The sequence below is a fragment of the Crotalus tigris genome, unplaced genomic scaffold (genome assembly GCF_016545835.1).
Source record: "Crotalus tigris isolate CLP2741 ecotype Arizona unplaced genomic scaffold, ASM1654583v1 scf7180000019165.341595, whole genome shotgun sequence".
Lineage (NCBI taxonomy): Eukaryota > Metazoa > Chordata > Lepidosauria > Squamata > Viperidae > Crotalus > Crotalus tigris.
This window is the reverse complement of record NW_024097410.1, coordinates 181,677-207,068: the sequence shown is the minus strand read 5'-3', so window position 1 is coordinate 207,068 and position 25,392 is coordinate 181,677. Positions and strand designations below refer to the sequence as shown.

General features: G+C 40.2%; 1 protein-coding gene across 5 annotated transcripts in view; it reads right to left on the bottom strand.

Moving 5' to 3' along the window:
* Nucleotides 1-25,392, bottom strand: part of SLC2A9 (solute carrier family 2 member 9) — a 125,167-nt gene that overhangs the window by 81,245 nt on the left and 18,530 nt on the right. For all 5 annotated transcript variants that reach the window (XM_039360244.1, XM_039360245.1, XM_039360243.1 and 2 more), the window contains 2 exons: nucleotides 20,882-21,042; nucleotides 12,776-12,900 (listed from right to left, as the gene is read on the bottom strand). In XM_039360244.1, the coding sequence (XP_039216178.1) occupies nucleotides 12,776-12,900; nucleotides 20,882-21,042 (286 nt within the window). The remainder of the gene's footprint in view (nucleotides 1-12,775; nucleotides 12,901-20,881; nucleotides 21,043-25,392) is intronic.

The window sequence follows — 25,392 nt, the reverse complement described above, 5'->3', positions numbered from 1 at the left end:
AGATCAAACAGGTTCCTGGCAAACCTAGCAGACAACTTTGTCTCCCAAAAAGTAGAGAAGGGAACTAGGGGATTAGCCATTTTGGATCTAATTCTCACTAACAGAGATGAAATGATAGACGGTGTTGAAGCCATAGGAACCCTGGGAGGAAGTGATCATGCAATATTAGAATTCAACATTATAGAAGCACAAGCAATAGAACACAGTCAAACTAGAGTCTTGGACTTCAAGAGAGCTAATTTCAATAAACTTAGAGAGGGCTTGGGAAGGATTCCATGGATGAGAATCCTCAAGGGGAAAGCAACTCAAGAAGCTTGGGAAATTTTGAAAAATGAGATAATAAAAGCACAGTCTAGCACAATACCAACAAAGAGGAAAAACAACAGCTCCCAAAAGAAACCAGCATGGCTGCATAAAGAACTCTCTGACAAATTGAAAGATAAAAAGGACAAGTATAGAAAGTGGAAAGAGGGGAACATAACTAAGTCAGAATATCAGCAAATAGCCCAAGCCTGCAAAGATGAAGTAAAGAAAGCCAAGGCTCAAAATGAACTAAGGCTTGCGACCAAAGTCAAAAATAACAAAAAAAGCTTCTTTCAACATGTAAAAAACAAGAAAAAAGTGAAGGAAATGATTGGTCCATTAGTGGGTGGAAGTGGCAAGAAGGTGACAAGCAACAGGGAGAAAGCAGAACTATTTAACTCATTTTTTGCATCTGTCTTTACACAAAGGGAAAAAACAGACCAACCTATCAAAAATAGTGCCATAAAAAACAAAACAGAAACACAAATTAAGATAGGCAAGAAAATGGTTAGTGAGCACCTGTCCAGCCTAGATGAGTTCAAATCGCCAGGACCAGATGGATTACATCCCAGAGTTCTCAAGGAACTGGCAGATGTGATATCGGAGCCACTGAACTATATTTTTCAAAGATCCTGGAACACAGGGGAACTACCAGAGGACTGGAAAAGAGCTGATGTAGTTCCCATCCTCAAAAAAGGAAAAAAAATGGATCCAGGAAATTACAGACCTATCAGCCTGACCTCAATACCTGGGAAGATCCTGGAAAAGATAATCAAACAACGAATCAACGAACACCTAGAGGCAAACAAAGTCATTACTAAAAGCCAACACGGGTTTGTCAAAATAGATCATGCCAGACAAATCTTATTGCATTCTTTGACCAAGTGACAAAATTAGTGGATCAGAGGAATGCTGTGGACATAATTTACTTGGACTTCAGTAAGGCATTTGATAAAGTAGATCACAACCTACTACTTGACAAGATAGAAAAATGTGGGGTAGACAGAACCACCACCAGATGGATCCGTAGCTGGCTGACCGGCCGTACTCAGCGAGTGGTCCTCAATGGAACTGCATCTATATGGAGGGAAGTGTGTAGTGGGGTGCCCCAGGGCTCTGTTCTGGGCCCAGTACTCTTCAACATCTTCATCAACGATTTGGATGAAGGGATAGATGGGGAACTCATCAAATTTGCAGACGACACCAAGCTGGCAGGAATAGCCAACACTCCAGAAGACAGGCTTAAGATACAGAAGGATCTGGACAGACTTGAACACTGGGCACTAACTAACAAAATGAAATTCAATGGTGAAAAAAGCAAGGTTCTACATTTAGGCAAGAAAAACCAAATGCACAAGTACAGCATAAGTGGCACCATGCTCAATAGTAGTAACTGTGAGAGGGACCTCGGAGTCCTAGTAGACAATCACCTAAATATGAGCCAGCAGTGTGCTGCAGCTGCCAAAAAGGCCAACACAGTGCTAGGCTGCATTAACAGAGCGATAGAATCAAGATCACGTGAAGTATTAATACCACTGGTATTGGTAAGGCCACACTTGGAATACTGCATCCAGTTTTGGTCACCACGATGCAAAAAAGATGTTGAGACTCTAGAAAGAGTACAGAGAAGAGCAACAAAAATGATTAGGGGACTGGAGGCTAAAACATATAAGGAACGGTTGCTAGAATTGGGTATGTCTAGTTTAACGAAGAGAAGGACAAGGGGGGACATGATAGCAGTATTCCAATATCTCAGGGGCTGCCATAAAGAAGAGGGAATTAAGCTATTTTCGAAAGCACCTGAAGGGAGGACAAGAAGCAACGGGTGGAAACTAATCAAGGAGAGAAGCAACCTAGAACTAAGGAGAAACTTCCTGACAGTGAGAACAATTAATCAGTGGAACAGCTTGCCTCCAGAAGCAGTAAATGCTCCAACACTGGAAGTTTTTAAGAAGAGACTGGACAGCCACTTGTCTGAAATGGTGTAGGGTTTCCTGCCCGAGCAGGGGGTTGGACTAGATGATCTCCAAGGTCCCTTCCAACTTTACTAATATGAATATAATATTTCTTCCAAACTCGAAGTAGAGAAATTCTTAAAATATGAGACTTAAAAGCCCTATCCATCTTCTTATTATAAATTAAATAGGCATGCCATCCATATAATAAATCCCACCCCTCCAAAAGGAGTATATCTGCATTTGTTAAATTAATCCAATCACTGATCAATGTTAAAACCACAGAATCATAATACAATTTGAAATTCGGTACTTTGAGTCCACCTCTCTCTCGTACATCTTGTATAATTTTAAATTTTACTCTTGGTTTTTTCCCTGCCCAAATAAATTTATTAATACCTTTCTGCCATTCATCTAAACTTGCCTCATTCTTCAAAATAGGTATCATTTGAAATAAAAAAAGAAATTTTGGCAAAACATTCATTTTAACCGCTGCTATTCTCCCCAACAAAGATAATTGCAACTTTTTCCAATCATTTAAATCCTTTTGTACTTTAAGCCACAACCTTTCATAATTATTTTTATACAGTTTTGCATTGGAAGCGGATAAAAATACCCCCAGATACTTTACCTTATTAACAATTTCAAAACCTGTCAATCTAACTAAAGTCTCCTTTTCCAAATTAGTCATATTTTTGGGCAATATTTTAGTCTTATTATTATTAACTTTAAAACCAGAGACTTGTCCAAATTGATTTATCAATTGTAACAGTTCCATTACTGAATAAGTTGGTTGAGACAACTGCAAAAGCCCTTAATTTATAATTATTCTTATTAATTTCTATTCCTTTTATTTTAGATGATTCACGAATTTTAATCAACAAAATTTCCAAAGTTAAAACAAACAACATAGGCGACAATGGACAACCCTGTCTAGTCCCCTTTTCAATTTGAAATACCTCAGATAAACCTCCATTAACTATAAGTTGTGCTGTTTGTCTTTGATAAATTGCTCGAAGAGCCTGTAAAATTTTATCTCCAAAATTCATTTCCTCAACCAATCTTAACATAAATTGCCAATTTACCTGATCAAAGGCTTTCTCAGCATCTAAAAAAATCAATCCTGCAGGGATCTGATTGTTCTTATCCAAATATTCTATTAAATTGATAATTTGTCTAACATTATTCTTCATATATCTTCCAGTTATGAAACCTGTTTGGTCCATGTGTATTACTTGATTCAATACAATCATGAGTCTATTAGCTAAAATTTTTGAAAAAAAATTATAATCTACATTCAGAAGAGATATAGGTCTGTAGTTTTTTGGTAAAGTAAGATCTTGATCCTCTTTTGGAATCAAAGATATAAAAGCCCTACCCCAAGACGGGGGGGGGGTCTCTGTTCCCTGTAGTATCTTATTAAAAAGTTCCTTTAAAGGTTCTATCAACTCATCTATCAAAGTTTTATAATAAATTGATGTCAATCCATCAGTGCCCGGTGCTTTACCTAGTTTTAATTGTTTAATTGCCGTAATAATTTCATCTGTAGTAATAAGTCCATTAATCTCTTGTTTCTGATCTTCTGTTAACTTAGGAAAATGAGCATCTTGTAAATATTTATCTATATCTAAACCCTGTACTTTCTTGCCCATATATAATTTTGTATAATAATCTTAAAAAATAATCTAAAAAATTCCTTCCGAAAAACCAATTTACCATTATAATTTATTTTATCTATAATTCTCAACCTCTGTTTCTTCCGCAATTGATAAGCCAGCCATCTCCCTGGCTTATTGGCATTGCAAAATGTGTTATGTTTCATATAAAGCAAATTGGTTGCAGTCTGGTCAGCCATTAACATATTAAACTGTGATTTAAGTAAATTTATAGCTACCTTTGCCTTCTCATCTAAAGGATTCAAAATTAAAGCTTTTTGTTTTAATTTAATCTCATCTTCCAACTCCTTATGTTTTTGCGACTGTTTTTGCCTATAAGCCTTATTCATTTGTATCAGGACCCCACGCATATAAGCTTTACTTGAATCCCATATCATTGACATTGGAGTTCCCTTATACATATTTAAAACAAAATATTCCTTTAAATAGTCTTTAAGTTTCTGAACATTCATTTCTTGTCTAAATAAATTCTCATTCAGCCTCCAGGATCTTCTCTCCTTTTTTTCCATGGCTAACTCCATCCACACAGGACTATGATCTGTCAATGTCCTTGGAAAAATCTTTACATTCTTTACTCTAAAATTTAAGTCCGTTGTGATAAAAAAAAATCAATTCTTGAAAAAGATTGATGTCTATCAGAAAAAAAAGTAAAATCTTTCTCTTCCATATTATGTTCTCGCCAATAGTCTCACAACTCCCAGTCCTCTTTCAAATCAAAAAAGACCTTAGGTAATTTAGCCTGTTTAAAAGAAGTAGAAAGTCCTTTTTTATCTCTATATGTATCCAAAACTCCATTCCAATCTCCCATCAATATAACAGATCTATAGTCCAATTAAATCAGTTTTTGGTGTAAAAGGCTATAAAATTGTTCTTGTTGTTGATTTGGAGCATACAAACCCACTATAAGTATTTTTTTACCATACATTCCCACTTCAATCATTACATATCTCCCTTGAGGATCGGAATCTAGTAAAGAAGCTGATAAATTTTGCTTAACATAAATAACTACACCCCCTTTTTTCCCAGAAGCAAAGGATACAAAATGAGATCCCAATCGGGCATTAACTAAATATTTTTGATCTTTAGAAATAATATGGGTTTCCTGCAAACAAATGATGCTTCAAATAGTGAAATATTTTCTTCCTTTTCTGTGGAGAATTAAGGCCATTAACATTCCAGGTCAGGAGCTTTGCCATTTCCTCCATCCATTAGCCTAGAGAAGACTGCTTGGAGATCTGCCATCGAGGATTGCACCGATGATCTCTTAGGTCTTGCTCCTCCCACAGGCTCAGAAACAAATTCTTGTAAAACTTGTTTAACCTCCTTCTTCTGTTGTTCCTTTTCCTTACGCTTATGTGCTGCTCGAGTCATTCTCTGTTCCTTCATCTCAGCTTGTTGATACCACTCAGCCTGTATTTTCCCAGCTTTCATCGATACAGCTTCTTCAGACTGCTGTTCTACCTCCTTTTCTTCCAAAACTTTCAACATTATAGGTGGTGATGAGCGCGCTCCCAGGACCGAAGTATAAAACTCTCTTGCTTTAAAAACAGTATTAAGTCTATAACATGTCCCTGCGTGACTCACCACAATTCCAGTCGGAATATCCCATCTGAATGGCATCTGCCTCTTTTTAAGTTCATCTGCTAAGAAAGCAAACTCTTTTCTTCTTCTTAGGATTTTAGATGGGATCTCCTTTAAAACTATTACATCTTGTGCAGCAATCTGAAATCTCTTGTTATAAAAAGCTTGTATAATTTCATTGTGTAAAGATCTTTTCCCAAAAGATGGCAGCTATTTTTTTAGCTGTCCTTCTGAGATAGCGTTAAAACCGCCGAGGACAGCAGATATCAGCTGTTCCGCGGTTTAAAACCTCCTTCCTGGGCTAAAGGAGGGAGGGGAGTTTTACCCTGAATAGTGGTAGAGCCTCTGAAACCCCCCCCCCAAAAAAGTTGAGGTTGGCATTGAGGTTCAGGGAATCTCCGCTTCTCAGCTGTCTTTGTTCCTTGTCATTCGGGACAAAGCAAGACGCCGCTCCCACCTCCGCGATTAAAGAGAACTGGTGAGTTACTTTTAAAAAAGCGGACAGAGATGATCGGGGAATTTTTATTTTTGGGATTTATTTGGACTTTAATTTTAAAGAATTATTTTCACTTTCTCCTTTTTTTTGGTTGAGAGGGAAAGTAAAATGGCGATGTGAGGCTTTTTTTGAGTGCTTGAAAGGAAACGGAATGGATTTTGTTACTTTGTTACTTTTTATTTTTTTATTTTTTGGCTTTTTATTATTATGGTTTTTTGAAAGAGACTTGGGTTTAGTTATTTTCCCTCTGCTTATCTTTTTATTTTTGCTTGGGATCTTTTTGTACTTTTTTTTTAAGAAGGAGGAAAGAAGAAAAAAAATTTTTTTCTTTTGTTTAAAATGGCTTCAAAGCGTCAAGTTTCCACAGTACCTAAGGTGGCTTCTTCTCCGGGGATATTACCAGCTCAACAACCATCTTCTCCTCCTGTACAACCACTCATGGTAAAAGACTTGCAAGATGTTATGGGAAATGTTATATCTCAAATTAGAGGAGTGAAGGAGATTTTAGTGGAGAATAATAATATTTTGAGGCAAGATATAGTTCTGGCCTTAAAAGGACTTGCTTCTGTCGTTGAAAAGTTGGATTCTTGTGTTGAAGAAGTAGCAGATAAAGTGGATATCTCCAATCTCCAATCTCCCCTTTGTGGGGAAGGTTGTAGAGAGAGTGGTGGCGCTCCAGCTCCGACGGTCTCTGGATGAAGCGGATTATCTAGACCCTTTTCAATCTGGCTTCAGGCCCAGCTTCAGCACAGAAACCGCTTTGGTCGCGCTGATGGATGATCTCTGGTGGGCCCGAGACAGAGGTTATTCCTCTGTCTTGGTGCTACTTGACCTCTCAGCGGCCTTCGATACCATCGATCATGGTATCCTTTTGGGACGACTCGAAGGGGTGGGAGTGGGAGGCACCGTTTTACGGTGGTTCTCCTCCTACCTCTCTGGCCGGTCGCAATCGGTATTGGTGGGAGGGCAGAGGTCAACCCCGAGGCCCCTTGAATGTGGCATGCCACAGGGGTCGGTCCTCTCTCCCCTCCTATTTAACATTTATATGAAGCCGCTGGGTGAGATCATCAGACAGCACAGGGTGAGGTTTCATCAGTATGCTGACGATACCCAGTTATATATCTCCTCCCCGAGCTCTCTCAGTGAAGCGGCCGATGTGATGGGCCGTTGCCTCGAAGCCGTGAGGGTCTGGATGGGGGTTAACAGACTCAGGCTCAATCCTGACAAGACCGAGTGGCTTTGGATGTTGCCTCCCAAGGATCATGTCAACTGTCCAGTGTTGACTCTTGCGGGGGAAAATATACCCCCTTCGGAGCGGGTTCGCAACTTGGGTGTCCTCCTTGATCCACAGCTGAATTTGGAACATCAATTGACGGCTGTGGCTGGGAGGACCTTTGCACAAGTTCGCCTGTTGCACCAGTTGCGACCCTACCTGGACCGGGAGGCTCTCCTTACAGTCACTCACGCCCTTGTCACCTCACGTTTGGACTACTGCAATGCGCTCTACATGGGGCTACCCTTGAAAAGTATTCGGAGACTACAGTTGGTCCAGAATGCAGCCGCGCGAGTGATAGTGGGTGCTCCTCGATACACCCACGTTACACCTATCCTCCGTGAGCTGCACTGGTTGCCTATTGGTCTCCGGGTCCAATTCAAGGTGTTGGTCATTACTTTTAAAGCCCTATATGGCTCAGGGCCAGGCTATTTGCGAGACCGCCTACTACCTCATAGTTCCCTACATCCGGTTATATCCCACAGGCTGGGCCTCCTTCAGGCCCCGTCGGCCAAGCAGTGCCATTTGGCGGGGCCGCGGAGGAGGGCCTTCTCTGTGATGGCGCCCACGCTTTGGAATCAGCTCCCCCCCGGAGATTAGGACCGCTCCCACCCTGTTGGTCTTCCGTAAGCTACTTAAGACCTGGCTTTTCCGGCAGGCCTGGGGTTTATAAAACCTTACCCCTGGATGATTGTTTTTGTATTGTTGTTTGTTATGTTTTATGTGTTTTTTATTGTTAGCCACCCAGAGTCCTTCATGAGTGGGGCGGCTTATAAATTTTAAAAATAAAAATAAAATAAAATAAATATTGGAGGAAAAGTTTGAAGGAATGGAAAAAAAGATGGAAATTTCACAAGATGAAATTGTTATGTCTCAATACAGAGAGATGGAGTATGCTTTAAGAATCAGAGGCTTGAGGGAAAATATGCAAGAAAACTTGAGAGAGATGGTGGTCAATGACTTTGCTGTGATTTTGGACAGAGAAAAGGAGGAAATACTCGGAGAAATTGAAAAAATATTTAGAGTTAATTCTTGGGTGGCAAAACAGAGAAATTTGCCAAGAGATGTGGTAATTAATGGCCCAGAATTCTTGTGTATGTTCAGCCACCGGGCGTTTGCCTTGCCTCATCGTTTTTATCCTTTCACGGGCTTTGCAATCAGTCAGGGGGTCTTCAAATCGTCTTCTCAGAGAGGACATGAAACGGTTGAAGTTACTGAGTTCTGGGGCATTGGAGTCATGCAAGTTCACCACCCAATCTGCAGCCGGTCCATCCAGGGCAGATTGCACGATCCGGATGTCGGCTGGGAATGTCCTGCCCGTATTCCTCCATGTAGCTGAGGACTTGGGTTAGGAAAAACCCCAAGTGTGTTGGCTCCCCTTTGAATTTCACCTCCAATGGCGGACGTCTTGGAATGGATCGGTGCCTCCGTTGTTGGTGGTAGTGTCTTCCGTCCAGATTGCCCTCTGTGGTCCGGTAGGGGGTGGGAACTACTGGATCAGCAGATGTCCCCGGGGTTGCAGGTTCCACGTCCCCCTCGGTGTCTCTCCCTTTGCAGCTCCAGGAGCTGGGGCGGCTGTAGGGCTCAAGATTCTCCTCTCTTAGGAAGCTGAGAGTTCTCTTCATCAGGTCAATAGCTTTCTCTAGGATCCAGTCTGAGTACGGTGCCCAGCTTTCTCCCTCTTCACTTGCGTGCAGGGATTTCTCCATCTCCTGCTTCCATTCTGGTTGCTTGGTCCCCTGTCTCAGGGTCACCTTTCTTGATTCCTTTCCCCACTCACTTTTCTTTCCAATGCCCATTGACCAGCGAGGCTTGTGGTCCCGTGTCTCCATCACTTCTTCTCCTGAGGAATCTAACCTCTCGGATTCCAACATCTGGCAAGGTTCCAATTTGGTCAGCGGCTCTCTTTCCAGGGAGTTTTCCCCCTTTCTTGTTCCATTGTCTGACATGGTAATTTTTTGCCAAATCCCCTGGCAAGGGTCTCCCTTCCAGGTGGATTAATTTTGCAAGTCCTATCTAATGTAAGGACCCACCCCACTTTGCATCTTAAGAAGACAGAACTCTTGGAATAATTCTTCCAACAGGAATCCTTTATTAAGAGAAAATGGTTGCAGGTGTTCTAGACAGGACTTGGGGTTCAAGCTCTCCCATTTGAGGTTTTAAGGGGTTCCCCAGTAGTCCCACCCAATCACCCCCCTCTTCCAGTGACAGTTTCAGGCATCACAATCCCACCCCTTTTTTCCTTTCTGCCGGCTGGATGGAGACTTCAGATAAACTACATGAAAGGTAAATAGCCTCCTTTGTTATGATGAGGCCTTTTGGTGCTATCCACATTCAAACCCTTTGAAGTTGTACCGAAGGAAGTGAGGGCCATAAAGCCCCTTTGTTCACTCCCCTCTCTTTCTTTATGACAGAATCCAGAGAGGGCAGAAATGGGGTTTTCTATAATTGATAACTGGAGATGAAGTATAATTGGATTCTGACAATGTTATTTCATAAGGGCTTGGGAATTGGAACAGTTTGCCATGTTCCTGTTTTTTGCTATATGCTGCTAAATGTTGCCATATTTTTTATATGTAATATTTTATTGATTTTCTCATTTTACAATTGGATATTTAAAAAGCAGCGTGATGACTGGGTTAATCAATAGTTCAATAGTGTACATAAATCTTTAGTATAAATCTCATGTTACAACATCAGATATTTCCTCTCTTTTTCCATTAATATCTGTTATTTCATTTATTATTGTTATCAACTAAATAAAAAAATCTTTGTTACAGTTATCAATAATTTTTAGCTTATATGTACATATCTTAATTGCATTTGCACTTAATCCTTGTATACAAGGATTTTTTTTCAGGCTTTAATTTCCCATCAATATTCAAAGTAACACTATTATTTATGATTTCTAAGTATTTTATGTTCAGGTGACCAAAAGTTTCCCTTATCTCAGCTTCTCCCATTTTCCCTTTTCATACTAAAATCTAATATTCTGGTTACACATCTTATCTATTTGATTATAATATTGCTCTGTTTTTAATCTATTTTACACCATGTTCAATCATCTAATTGATAGTACGGTATCCCTTAATAAATCAAAACCATTATAGGTGTTGTCTGGAATAACCAATAATTCAGTAATATACATAATTTTTTAGTTTAAGTCTAATATTAGAACATCAACTACTTCCTCTCTCTTTCCAATAATATCTGTTATTTCATATTGGGCAAAAACAATTCTTATTTTCAATTAAGTAGAAACATCTTTGTTACATTTATTGATAATTTTTAGCCTATATATATCTTGACTGCGTTTGCACTTAATGTCCTTGTATAAACAATGTCCTGTTATTGCTCCCCCCCAAACTTTAATTTCCCATCAATATTCAAGAAAACACTGTTATTTATAATTTCCAAATACTTTATATTTAGGTGATCAAAAGCTTCCCTTATCTCAACTTCTCCCTTTTTCCCTTTTCATACCAAAGTCTAATATTCTAGTTACACATCTTATCTATTTAATTATAATGTTACTCTATTTTCTAAAAGTTATCTATTTTCCACCATATTCAACCATCTAGTTAGTAATATAATATCCCCTCTAATAAGTCAACACCATTATTTTCTTCAGCCTTACTCTGGCTTTCTTCCTTTGCCAGTTAACCTAACGTTCCATGTCAGTGCCTTTGAATCATCAAATAGTTCTCCCTCTATTTAGAAAGACCATTTGGTTGAAGTTTTTTTGGAAGAAAAAGCCCACTGGTATTCATTAAACCTCCTCCCTGTTGCTCCAATTTCCCATAATTGTCCAGATAACTTTATCTTCCATTCAATCTGTTCTTCTTTCTTTTCCTCAAATATATTCTGATTTCTTGATTTGTGAAAAGTTTTTTCCATTTTCAATGTTGTCACTCCATTTTCTGCCTTTTCAGTTGGCTGGGTCTGTTGGTCAGTTGGGTCCTCTGTCTTAGCATTTAGTTGTTCCAATTTTCCTTTTGTTTTCTGCATTGTTACTTCTTTGCTTGTAATCAAGATCTGGATTTGTATATTTAAGCTAGAACATTGTTCCTTTGTGTTGTGTTTGTGTTTATTTTATCACAAGCTGAAAGGATAGTTTTATTTTATCACAAGCTGAAAGGATAGTTTTGCATATTGATTTCAACATGGAAAGGATTTTTTCCTGATCTTCATCCATATTTTCTTAATATGTTAAATTGAAGAGTTTAGAATCAAACGTTAAAAATAATTTTTGTCTTTTATAGCTGGGTATGGGACATCTATTTCATGTTTTACAAGTGGTTTTATAGGTGGTCTTTATAATAGAAATTGTTTATCAAGTAAGAGTATATAATCCAAGGTGTTCCATCATTTTGTGTAATAATATATGTTTCTCATTCAGGGAAATAGGAAAGCAGTTCCTCAAGCATAGCTCTGAAAGTCAGTAAAAGTTTACATTCACAGTTCAGGCAGGTCAGCTTCCAAAACAATACATCATCCCTGCCACACAGATAAGCCACCCAGAAATCCCTTCTTTGCAGCTGGGTTTTTCAAAGTTCGTAGCTGTCAAAGCCAAACAAATTTTATCTGAAGTCTTGGCTTCAAGCCAGGTTTTTTTTAGTCAATAACAAATTGTAATACCATAATTAGTCACAAGATGTCATCAACAACATTTTATAACTTTTTAAGTCCAAAACTTATATGGTGGTTTTTCAAGTCTTTTTTTTAAACCAACAGTCTCCAATAAGAAAAAAGAACACTTTTAGCCCCCAAGTTTCAAAAGAATATATATATCCAATTAGATTAAAATTAATCTTATGGTTGCTCTGTTTTCCCTGGGTAGTTAGTCACCGCTTTTCTTAGAGGGTGGGGTAAAAATCCCCTTCCCTCTCTCCTCACAGGGGGAAAATGTTTTGGGCACCTTTTTCAGGCAATAAAATCTTAAAGAGAGGATCAGGTCTCACTCAGTTTTATCTGCGTTGCTTGAAAGTTGCTTGGTGGTGCTTTTGACCCGCAACCAAATGGGGGTCCCCTCCTTGCTCATTGCCTCTATGGGACAACTTTCGACCCTTTCCAGGGTCCCCTAGTGGAGTGAATTCAGGCGTGAAAGATGGAGCCCCATCTTCCTGTGTCCATGGAGCCGTGACATGAAGCCAGAAGTCATGTTCCCATATATTTTAATGAATTGTGGCTATGCTATTTTATTGTAATATATGGTTTGGGATATATGTGTGTGGGATTAATTAAGATTAACTAAAAAGTAAATCATTATTGACTGCATTTGATATAAGGTAGAATAATACAACTTCAATAGGGTTTCTACTCTTATCATGATTAAAGACTTAATGTATTAAATATAATGCATCAAAAAACTTCTTAAGAATTCAGCCTCTTTTTCAGGTTCAGCTACTTCAGTTGAGATGTTAAAAGGCTAGAGAGCAGGGAATGTGGAACATTCACTAAACATCAGTATCTAGCACAAATTAAATCATACCTCCATCAATGCCCATTATGAATCGGCCCAAAATAATCATTTCCAAGATTCCTGCCAGCTGTGAGATGGCCATAAACAATGCAGCCATAATGGCAAACACATTATTTAGCAGTAGAGTTTGCTTTCTGAAAAGAAACAAATTACTTATTACATCCTTACATTGCCAGATAAATAGCTTTTCATAAAGCAGTATAATTAAAGGTTATTACAACAGACAGAATAAGTCAAAAGTATGCCTAAATGCCAAAATTAAGGGTATAAAAATATCCTTCAAACTGCATAGTACAAGGCAATGGAAAACATTTCTTTATTTTACACAGACAAACTGGATAGACAGGATAAACATAGCTCAAAATCTTGGGGAAAAAAGTACTGTAGATCAAATGAATCTTGCCAGGGAGTCTCTTCAGAATTTGTCTTAAATTAGATGGGATAACCAGTAGCCCCAGAACTGTGCAGGTTTCAGAATAACAGAATGACAGAGTTGGAAGGGACCTTGGAGGTCTTCTTGTCCAACCCGCTGCTCGACTAGGAGACCATATATCATTCCAAATAAATGCCTATCTATTCTTTTTAAAAACTTCCACTGATGGAGCACCCACAATTTCTGAAGGCAAGCCGTTCCACTGGTTAATTGTTCTGTGAGAAAATTTCTCCTCAATTCTAGGTTGCTTCTCTCCTTGATTAGTCTCCATCCATTATTTCTTGTCTTGCTTCTGGTGCTTTGGAAAATAGGTTGACCCCCTCTTCTTTGTGGCAGCCCCTCAAATATTGGAACACTGCTATCATTTTCCCCTAGTCATTCTTTTCACTAGACATATTCCTGCAACAGTTCTTGATATGTTTTAGCCTCCATGCCCCAAACATCTTGGTTGCTCTTTGCTACACTCTTTCCAGAATTTCAACATTTTTTTAATAATATGGTGACCAAAACTGGAAGCAGTTTTCTAAGTATGGTCTTAGTAAGGTCATGGGATCTTGATTCTATCCCTTTGTTAATGCAACCTAGGATTGCATTGGCTGGTGCTGCACACTATTGGCTCATATTTAAGTGACTGCCAACTAGGACTCCAAGATCCCTCTCACATTCAGCAATGTTTGAATATAGACTGTCTGTTTTCAAATGACGCACTAAAATATGATGCGGATCTTCAACAATGGCCCAGTCTATTATAGATTACTCTGGAGGGTCTCTAATCCTGTTAGGTGCTAAGATAATGAGCAGGATTCAACAATATTGTTGCTCAGTTCTCCCACAAATGTATAGAACAACTGTAACTTTCTTTTTTGTGATTTTAAGTTTTATGAATAAAAGAAGAAAACCAAATGTTACATAAATTTCAATCCTTTACATTCTCATTTTTTTAAAAAGTGTCTACAATTTGATAAAGTACAGGTAGTCCCTAGACCAGTGATGGCGAAACTTTTAGAGACTGAGTGCCCAAACTGCAACCCAAAACCCACTTATGTATCATCGGGTGTGGGGTGGGCGTGGTCCATTGGGTGGGCGTGGCCCATTGGGTGGGCATGGCCTGTTGGGTGGGCATGGCTGTGGTGGTAACAGCAGACTGGGTGGGACTAAAAAGTTCAATCAATCAATTCCAACTTTGCGAGATCTTTTTTTTCCCATGAGAAGTTGAAATTGATTGATTGAACCTTTTTTTTTTTTTTTTGCACATGGCGGCCAAGGCCTAAAGCGAAAAGGTTTTATAAAATCCAGCTGAAGGCCTAGGACGTGTGCCCACAGAGAGGGCTCTGCTGCCACCTGTGGTTCGCCACCATGCCCTACACATTCAATCTAGGGAGATATGTTGTTTCCCTGGAGCAAAAATCAAAGATGTGAGTGAGAACCTTACTAAAATAATTAACCCCATAGATTACTACCCCTTTCTTCTTCACGTGAAGGCTAACAACACAACAATGAACCTGAAAACAATAACAAGAGCAGCTAGGTAAGAAAGTTAAGGACTTAGGAGCACAAGCATCTATATTTCTGACAAAAGGCCAATATCCTATGAGGGAGCAACAGATTTTAGAAATGAACCACTGGTTTATGTGCCATCAAGAGAACTTGACCATGGTCTGGATTACCTACATGAAAGCTTCTTGCAAGGGATGGGCTGCACCTCACAAGAACTCGGAAAAACATATTTAGAAAATGATTGGCTCATCTTATCAGAAGAACTTTAAACTAAAATATGACTTTTAAGACCTAATTCCAAGCAAAAACCTCAAGACAACCAACCAAATACAGAGGTAGAAAGTGAAGGGAAAGAAGAGAAACTCAGATGCAAAGTAGGAGATGTAGGAAGCATACCCAGGGCCAGCCACAAAGAACTTAAAGACCTATATGGTAATGCTCAAAGTTTAGGGAAGAAACAGGATGAACTTGAAGTACTAGTACATGAAGGTAGGTATGATATAGTTACCAATACCAGAAACTTGTGATTGGAATGTACTGATTAAAGGATACAAACTATTCAAAAGAAACAGACCTAACAAAAAAGGAAGTGGAGTTGCATTATATATAAGAGATTACTTCCTCTCTACAGAAATGCATAAAACCAAGAATGAAAGCCTGCTAGAATGCATATGGGTCAACATAAAAGGAAAAAAGAATGACATTGCCATATGTGTATACTACAGGCCATCCAACTAAGTAAAAAAAATAGGTGAACTATTTGCTAATCAGTTAACAAATATATGAAGGAAACCCACCAGAATAGTAATGGGGGATTTTAATTATCCTGACATCAATTGGGAGACTAACTCTGCAACAAGTAGGAGGTCGAACAGGTTGTCAACCTAGCTGACAACTTTGTCACTCAAAAGGTAGCGGATGGAACTAGAAGGGCAGCTATACTGGACCTAATTCTTACTAACAGAGAAGATATGATAGATGGGATTGACATTTCAGGAACTTTTGGGAGAGTGACCATGTCATTTTAGAATTCAATATAATACAGACCCAAGCAACAGAACATAATCAAACCAATATCTTAAACTTTAAAAGAGCTAATTTTAAAATCTCAGATAAATATTGGGAAGGAACCAATGGATAAACATCTTAAAGGGGAAGTCAACTCAAGAAGCTTGGGGAACTCTGAAAAATATGATTATAAAAGCCCAGGCCAGCATAGTACCACTGAAAAAGAAAACCAAGAAAAAACCAGCATGGTTTCCCAAAGAACTCTTAGACAAACTGAAAGGAAAAAAAAAGATAAATACAAAAATGGAAAGAAGAACACATAACTAAGGCAGAATATCAACAAATAGCCAGAACCTGCAAAGATGAAGTTAGGAAAGCTAAGGCTCAGAATGAAGTAAAAATTGCAATAAATGTCAAAAATAATAAAAAAACAAGAAAAAAGTCAAAGAAATAATTGGTCCACTAATGGGAAATGATGGCAAGGAAGTAATGAGCAGTAGAGAGAAAGCAGAACTGCTTAATTCATTCTTTGCATCTGCCTTCATACAAAAAGATAATACAACCCAACTTACTAAAAACAGAATCATAAAAGACAGGCTAGGAATGCAAATTAAAATAAGCAAAAATAAGGTAAAAGAACACCTGTCAGTTTTAGACAAATTCAGATCACTGGTTCTGATGGATTATACCCCAGATTTCTGAGGGAACTGGCAGATGTGATCTTTGAACCACTGATATGTATCTTGGAGCACCGGGGACTACCTGAGGACTGGAAAAGAGCTGATCTTCTTCATCTTCAAAAAGGGGGAGGAATAGATCCAGGAAACTACAGACCAATTGTGATGACCCAGGGCCCTGAACGGAGGCAAAGCAATCAGCTGGCCCGAGCAATAGTCTTTTTAATCACTGCCATGTTTACCTAACAGCCCCTACATATGCTGGCATGAGTTCAAACAAAACAGCCAGGGAAGTTTACACTGTTCTTAAAGCAAGACAGATAACAAGCAAACATATAATCCTTTTAACTCCCAGCTTGCCTGTGAACTGCAAACTGCAAACTGCAGACTGCAAGGAGAGATCAGCAGGAAGCAAACTGGTCCAGAATGCAAAGTGTCCAGGTTACAAGAGCACACTATCTCAAGATTTCACATTTGTTCCTGGCAAATGCCCCACCCCACAGCGTCTCCTTAAATCCTACTCCTCAGGTGTGCCATGTGGAGTGGGGCGGGACGCTCTCCTCCCAAGCAAGTGAGCCTGTCTCTGTTGTTCCCTCCTCCTCTCTGCTCTCCTTGCTCTAGGATCAGTTGGGGAGGGGCCTTGCTCCTCGCCTGAACTCTGCCTTCCCTGTTCCAAACCTGAAGGGCCCTGGCCTGCCTAAGCCTGCTCCTCCCCACAGTCCTCCGAAGCCACAGACACCCACTCCTGGGCCTCAACAGGGAACTCTATGTCTTCCTCAGAGTCAGGCTCGGATGGAGGCATGACACCAATCAAGCTAACATCACTACCTGGAAAAGTTCTTGGAAAAGATAATCAAGCAACAAAACTGCAAACACCTAGAAGCAAACAAAGTTATAACCAGAAGCCAACATGGGTTTGTCAAAAACAGATCATGCCAGACAAATCTAATTTCATTTTTTAGTAAAGTGACCAAATTAGTAGACCAGCGAATGCTGTATACTTGGATTTCAGTAAGACATTTGATAAAGTAGATCACAATCTACTACTTGATAAGATAGAAAAATATAGGCTAGAGCACAGGTCGGCAAACTGCGGCTCCAGAGCCGCATGTGGCTCTTTGAGCCTTCCCCTGCGGCTCACAGCCTCCTGTGCCTTTGCAGAGAGAGACAGAGACAGAGAGAGGCAATTGCGCTTCCCTGCTTCTCCTCCCTCTCTCTCTCTCTCTCTCTCTCTCTCTCTCTCTCTCTCTCTCTCTCTCTGTGTGTGTGTTTGTGTGTGTGTATGTGTAAAAGAGAGTGCACTCACAGTGTTCTCCGAGGAGCTGAAAAGCTTACTGGGCGGAGCTCCTCCCTTTGCTGCGTCTCTGCAGGAAGCAGGAAGCGCTGGAGAGACCTAGCTAGCCCAGCTAGGCTGACTCAAGAATTCTGGGAGTTGAAGTCCATGAGTCATAAAAGAGACGAGGTTGCTTACCCCTGAGTTTGTTGGACAACAGCTTGAAGCTTGCCAGGTGAGCAGCAGATAGGAGGGGGGGGGAGAAAGAGAGAGAGAGAAAGGGAGGGAGGGAGAGAGAGAGAAAGAGAGAGAGAGAGAGAGAGTGGGGGAAGAGGAATGGCAGATCAAGGGCAGATAGAGAGGGAGGGAGAGAGACAGAGAGAGACAGACCCTTTTGACATCTAAAATGAAGATAACACTGCATATATCCTTTTTTTACCTTTGTGTGTATGTAATTTTATTCTCTTAAAGCATTCTCTTGGTGATCATTGTTTTAATAGTATGGATATTCCCAAGAGTCATATTTTTACTTTTATTTTTAATGTGTGTGTATGTATTTTTGTGTGTGTGCGTGTGTATGTATGTATGTATGTATGTGTGTGTGTGTGTATATATATATATATATACACACACACACACACACATACACACACACACACACACACATATAATAAAGGTAAAAAAGGATATATGCAGTGTTATCTTCATTTTAGATATCAAAAGGGTTTTGCGGCTCCCAGTGTTTTGTTTTTGGTGGGAAACGGGTCCAAGTGGCTCTCTGAGTGTTTTGGGTTGCCTACCCCTGGGCTAGAGTAACCACGGGTAGGCAACCCACGGTTCTGGAGCCACATACTCTTTCAGCCTTCTCCTGCGGCTCCCAGCCTCCTCTGCCATTTGCAGAGAGAGAGAGGGGGGCACTTGTGCTTCCCCCCCTCTCTCTCATGAGGACTTGCCCCCTCATGGAGCTCCTAATTGGCCCTGCACCCGGATGCCCTGCCCCCTGGAAGCACGGCCAGGAAGTCCTTTTCCTGGCCTGGCCCCATCTGAGGCACACATGGCTGGGGAGCCGCATGGGACAGCCCCAAGATCCCCCATGGGAGTAGCTGGCCGGAGCCTCCGCTGAGTGGGCCAGCCCTCCCTCAAGCCATGGCCCCGAGGGAGCACAGCCCCTGCAATCCCCAATCTCTCTCACAAACACACACACACACTGAGTGGGGGAAGAGGACCAGCAGACGAAGGGCAGAAGGAGAGAGAGCGAGAGGGAAGGGGAGAGAGGGAGAGGAAGAGAGAGAGAAGAAAGAGAGAAAGAGAGGGGGAGAGGAAAGAGACAAAAAGAGAGAGGGGGGAAAGAGAGAGAGAGGAGAGAGAGAGGGAGAGAGAGAGAGGAGAGGAAAGAGAGAAGAAAAGGGGGAAGAGGAAAGAGAGAGAGAGAAAGAGAGAGGGGGGAGAGAAAGGAAAGAGAGAGGAAAGAGAAAGAGAGAGAAAGAGAGAGGAAACAGAGAGGAAAGAGAGAGAGAGGGAGAGAGAAGAAAGAGAGAGAGAAAGAGAGGAAAGAAAGAGAAAGAGGGAGAGAGAGGAGAGAGAAAGAGAGAGAGAGGGAGAGAGTGAGAGGAAAGAGAGAGAGTGGGAGAGAGAGAGGAGAGGAAAGAGAGAGAAAGAGAGAGAGGAAAGAAAGAGAGGGAGAAGAAAGAGAAAGAGAGAGAGGGAGAGGAAAGAGAGAGAGAGAAAGAGGGAGAGAGAGACAGAAGGGAAGCGCAAGTGCCTCTCTCTCTGTCTGTTTCTCTCTCTCTCTATCTTTCTTTCTCTCTCTTTCTCTCTCTCTCTCTTTCACACACACACACACACACACACACACACACTGAGTGGGGGAAGAGGACTGGCAGACCAAGGGCAGAAAGAGAGAGAGGGAGGGAGAGAGAAAGGGAAAGGAAGAGAGAGAGAAAGAGGGAGGAAAGAGAGAGAGAGAGAGGGAGAGGAAAGAGAGAGAGAAAGAGGGGGAGAGGAAAGAGAGAGAGGGAGAAAGAGAGAGAGAGGAAAGAGAAAGAAAGAGAGAGAGACAGAGAAAGGAAAGAGAGAGAAAAAGAGAGAGGGGGAGAGGAAAGAAAGAGAGAGGGAGAAAGAGGGAGAGAGAGAGAGAAGGGAAGCGCAAGTTCCCCCCCTCTCTTTCTCTCTCTCTCTCTCTCTCTCTCACACACACACACACACACACACACACACACACACACTGAGTGGGGGAAGAGGATTGGCAGACCAAGGGCAGAAAGAGAGAGAGAGAGGGAGAGAGAAAGGGAAAGGAAGAGAGAGAGAAAGAGGGAGGAAAGAGAGAGAGAGAGGGAGAGGAAAGAAAGAGAGAGAGAAAGAGGGGGAGAGGAAAGAGAGAGGGAGAGAGAGGAAAGAGAGAGGGAGAGAAAGAGAGAGAGAAGAAAGAGAGAGAGAAAGAGAGGGGGAGAGGAAAGAGAGAAAGAAAGAGAAAGAGAGGGAGAGGGGAGAGGGAGAGGAAAGAGAGAGAGAGGGAGAGAGAGAGGAAAGAGAGAGAAAAAAAGAAAGGAAAGAGAAAGAGAGAGAAAAGAGAGAAAGAGAGAGAAAGGGGGAGAGGAAAGAGAGAAAGAGAAAGAAAGAGAGAGAGAGGAAAGAGAGAAAGAGAGAGGGGGAGAGGAAAGACCGAGAGAATGAGAGATAGGGAGAGAGAGAGGGAGGAAAGAGAGAGAGAGAGGAAAGAGAGAGAGAGAGTATTTTCTTTTATCTGGGAAAGGGGTCCAAGTGGCTCTTTGAGTGTTTAAGGTTGCAGACCCCTGGTATAGGATATAAATCAAGCCTCCTGCATTTGCTTTGAGTAGAATTATGATTCATATATCAGGACAGTCTTGTAGGGCTTATTATAATTTTGTCACAAATAGGACTCCTATAACTAGACAGCCACTAGATGGCAGCAAAGAGATGCAAAAACTGTGACAGCTCAGTCCCAGATGGATTGCTACTTTAGATTTCTAAACAGTATTTTTAAAAGCAAGAGAAGACTTTTTCCCCCCAAAAAGCCCAATTTATACAAAATTACATTGCATACATTATTACTTGCTATTAATCACAACTGTTTTATCATGGGAAGCATTTTATTTTGTATTTTAAATGCAGGTGCCATAATATCAGTTAGAGGAGCATTTTTTGTTTTATCATCCATTAAAAGAAATATATATATTGCATAGTATTTTTTTCAATATAATACTTACCGACCAAAATACTTGACAGCTGGAGTAACAATTAATGCACCCACAAGTCCACCAATAGCAAAAATGGAGACAGTTAAAGTCCATAGCAATGTAAGTGACTGTTCGGTAATTGACTGGTTATATCTTCTTTTCCAGGTTTCATTGTAAAACTTCTTAATAAACTATAAGTAATTCCAATAAATACATAATTAATAAATACTTATCAGTGTAGACAAATATAATTACAAATTAGTGTTTAAAAAAAATCAAATAATTTCAATACTTAAAAATCTGCTATAAGGAGTCTTCTTTTAAAAATGGGATGTGCATTTTACACCAACTTACCTACTGACACAGAGCTTTATGCAATGTGTGAATGGAAAACCTCCTAGGTCACGGTGTCAAACTCACCATGTCACGTGACGTATAGCAATTCTTTAGTATGATGGCAGTTTGACACCCCTGCCCTAGGTCATATTTTTGAAAGTTTAAAGGTTGATATTGGTTTCCTGTGTTTTTGTAGAGAAGCAAGCCTTCCACCAGAAGACAAAGAAGAAGAAGAAGAAGAAGAAGAAGAAGAAGAAGAAGAAGAAGAAGAAGAAGAAGAAGAAGAGGAAGAGGAAGAGGAAGAGGAGGAGGAGGAGGAGGAGGAGGAGGAGGAGGAGGAGGAGGAGGAGGAGGAGGAGGAGGAGGAGGAAGACCTATTCTCTTCAGTGCCATAGGTTTTCCTATGACCCTCTATTTCCAAGGATCTGGAATAGTTCCTGGAATATTGAGTCTGAGTGTTGGTCATACACTATGGCCTCAACTACAATCCTTCTCATGGACAATATTGACTGCTCTCTAAAAGTGCTCCAGAAATAATGCAACAAAGCATGCAAACACTTTTATCATTAATTATATAGTAGTACCTCAGTCCTCATCGGTAATCCATTTCAGAAGATGTGCCAAATACCAAAATCAACGGGTACTGAGAAAACCACGTTACTTACCATTTCATCTACAAAAAATAGCGAGTCACGAGGCAGCTGACATCAGCAAGTTCTTCCTTGCATATTGACTACCAGGAGAAAGACAAGCACCAGGACAAGATTTCTGCTTCAAAACACATTGAATACCAAATTCAATGAGTTTTGAAGCACTCGAGTGCCAAACTGTGCTCAGATTGAGGGGTCCTTGGTGCTCCCTGAGCTTTCTTTCTTTCTTGCAGAGATTTCATTACCCTAACTAGGTAACATCATTAGTGCTAGTAAGCAGTGCTGTTTGAAGTTGATCTTGGAGCTAATCTATGCTGATCTGAGTGCTGATTACTATTGTGTCTATCGATGGCTGATTTGTCAGAGTGCCAACTTGTTGCTGCAACAACCACTGTGTAGGACAAACAGACAGAAGACTGGCAGAACGCATCCATGAACACCAACTGGCAGTCAAAAGGCATGACAAAAAATTCTTTAATTTCACAACATATAGACAGATTTAACCACAGTTTCAATTGGGAAAATGTGACAATCCTAGACCAGGTCAAATCCAAAAATGCCAGGGAATGTCTAGAAGCCTGATACTTTGACAAATCAGCCATCAATAGACACAAAGACATTAACAACATCTATAGACTATACAAAAGAGACAATCAACCAGCCCAAAATAGAAAAAAACACCAGCACCTCCTCACCAGTAATCAGCACTCAGATCAGCATAGATTAGTTCCAAGATCAACTTCAGACCAACAATTAAGTAAGCAATACCCCAATCCAGAAACTACAACAGAGCCATTAGTAAACAGCCCAACCAAAGAATCCCTAAGATCGCCCCCACCCACCCACACAGACACCTGACTATAAATTGAGAGCAAACAGCACTCCTTACTAGCACTGATGTTACCTAGTTAGGGTAATGAAACATCTGCAAGAAAACAAGCAAGCTCATAGTGCACCAAGGACCCCTTATTTCAACCCGGAGCTACAAATATACTCCTTCATTGTGTACTTAGATTCCAGTTGGAATGTAGTGAATCTATCATTACTAAAAACATATTAAGAAAATCCAACTACAAAATTGTTTATTGCTCCATGAGTCTCAGACATGAATTTAGCTTTGTAGAGGCCTGGAATAAACAGAGCAAGTTATCCACTGCTACGGTATGTCATCTCAGATTTATTTATTTATTTATTTATTTATTTATGAGACTTATATACCGCTTTAAGTACAAGCACTCTCTAAGCGGTGTACACCAGTAAGCAATGTATATATATATATATATATTTTTACATTGCCCCCAACAATCTGGGTCCTCATTTTACCTACCTCGGAAGGATGGAAGGCTGAGTCAACCTTGAGCCGGTGAGATTTGAACGGCTGCTGAACACAGTCAGCTAAAGTGGCCTGCAGTACTGCACTCTAACTGCTGCGCCATCTCGGCTCTTTATCAGATCAGCTCCAGAGGGGCTTCTATCAATAAGGATCTGCCCAAACAGCCTAAGATCTGCATCACTGGAGCACATCCAACCAGCCAGATGGGAGATAAGCAGGCATATGTCATGTCCATTGCTTCCTAAAACCCAGAACCCAAGAAGTGCTATTAATGTTGAATGCTATAAAGCAGGGGTCCCCAACCCCGGTCTGTGGACCAGTATCAGGCCGCGACATGCCAGCAACTGGGCCGCACAAAGAAACAAAGCCCCATCTGTGGGATGCAGGCAGCACACAAAACCAAGCCCCCTCCGGTCCGCAGAAAAACCTCTCTCCACATAACCGGTCCCTGATGCCCAAAAGGTTGGGGACCTCTGCTGTAAAGGAAGAAAGGAACTAAATTTGAACAAGATCCATCCATGTTAGATTATGTTTTAGAGAATAGTAAGGTAAGAGACAGAGATAATTAATTGGTTCAATCAAGCTGAAGACAAGGAAACATATCAAATCCTATTGGGAAAGACAGAAGTCAATGAGCAAAGCAATAGGTTTAGACCAGAGTGGAAATGATGTATTTTTCTGCCTTCAGCAATTTATTTACTTGCTCTACCTGGGAAGATTGAACTGGATGCAAATATCACAAATGGGTGCTAAGATTGGTTTCAGCAATGCAAAATTCCTTTGTGCCCCTAAAGGTGCTTTAAAAAAATCTTTTCTAAACAAATAAATCCACTTTGATGCTTTTAATATAAAAAGTGGGATCAAATTACATAAATAAAATTCCCCCAAAAGTTCTGAAAAAAAAAAGTCAATTCCTCCTTTAGTTCCAGAAAAGCAGAATTTCTAAGAAACCAGGAAAGGCTGTGGGAGAGTCCTTTCAAAGTTCTCATTCCCATCCCTACTTTTCTTTTTCAATATACCATGGCTACATAGCCTGCCTTTGTTGATTCACAAAGGCCCCTTTAAAGACAACAAGATCCTGCGATTCTCCCATGAATCTGCAATTTGAACAGGTGGTGCTTGCTTTGCAGACTTAAAAAAATAATTGGAATCTCAATTGTTTTTCACATTTCAGATGAAATCCCAAGATCTCCAGAAATACCCCGGTTGAGGAAAACTAAACTATTTGGAGCATAAAAAGATCAACCCGTTTTTCTCCCTCTTCTCCTCTTTAATTTGTATTTATTATGTCACTGAAAATTTAGCATTTAACTTCCCTCGGAAGTGGTAATTTTTTTGGATGTCATTTTTCATTTGCAATGAATGTACAAGTAGTTCTCAACTTACAACTATTCATTTAGTAACTATTTGAAATTACAATAGCACTGAAAAAAGTGATTTATGACCATTTTTTGCACTTAAAACCATTGCAGCGTTCACATGGTTATGTGATCAAAATTCAGACCTTGGCAGCTGGTTCATGTTTATGACGTTTGCAGTGGCGTGGAGTCATGTTGTTCATCTTTTGTGACCTTCTGACAATCAAAGTCAAAAGGGAAGCCAAATTCACTTAGCAATTGTGCTACTAACTTAACAACTGCAGTGATTTATTTAACAACTGTGACAAGAATGTGGCAAAATTCACTTAACAACTGTCTTGCTTAGCAATGGAAATGTTGGGCTCTATTATGATCATAAGTCAAGGATTCTATATTTTTTGTGGTTCATATCCAAATTAAAAAACCCAACTACCTGTTTGTTACCTGAGGGGAAAAAATAATTGATACAAGTAGGTTTTAGTTATCATTTAGGGACTGGTTTACACTGTATATCAAACATAATATACACAAATGCTTTTCCTTCTGAAGAAGTCATTTCTGAAGTCACATTTGAATAAAATGTCCTGTCAGTGTTTACTAGATCAATTGCTAAAGCATATAATAGATTTCATCAGTGAACAAAGTGCAAGTAACAGGGTCAAAGGTGCAAGATAAACACAATTTCAACGTGACTAATTCAATGTTCCAGTGAAAAATAACAACCTGCACTTTGTATGACTATCACAAATGACCACCAACAATATTGGAATACTACTGAAATATATAACAAATGCCCATTTCTCCTTATTTGGTCATTGTATAGTCGATTTCTTAAGCATCTTGTAATTTTTTGACTACCATATC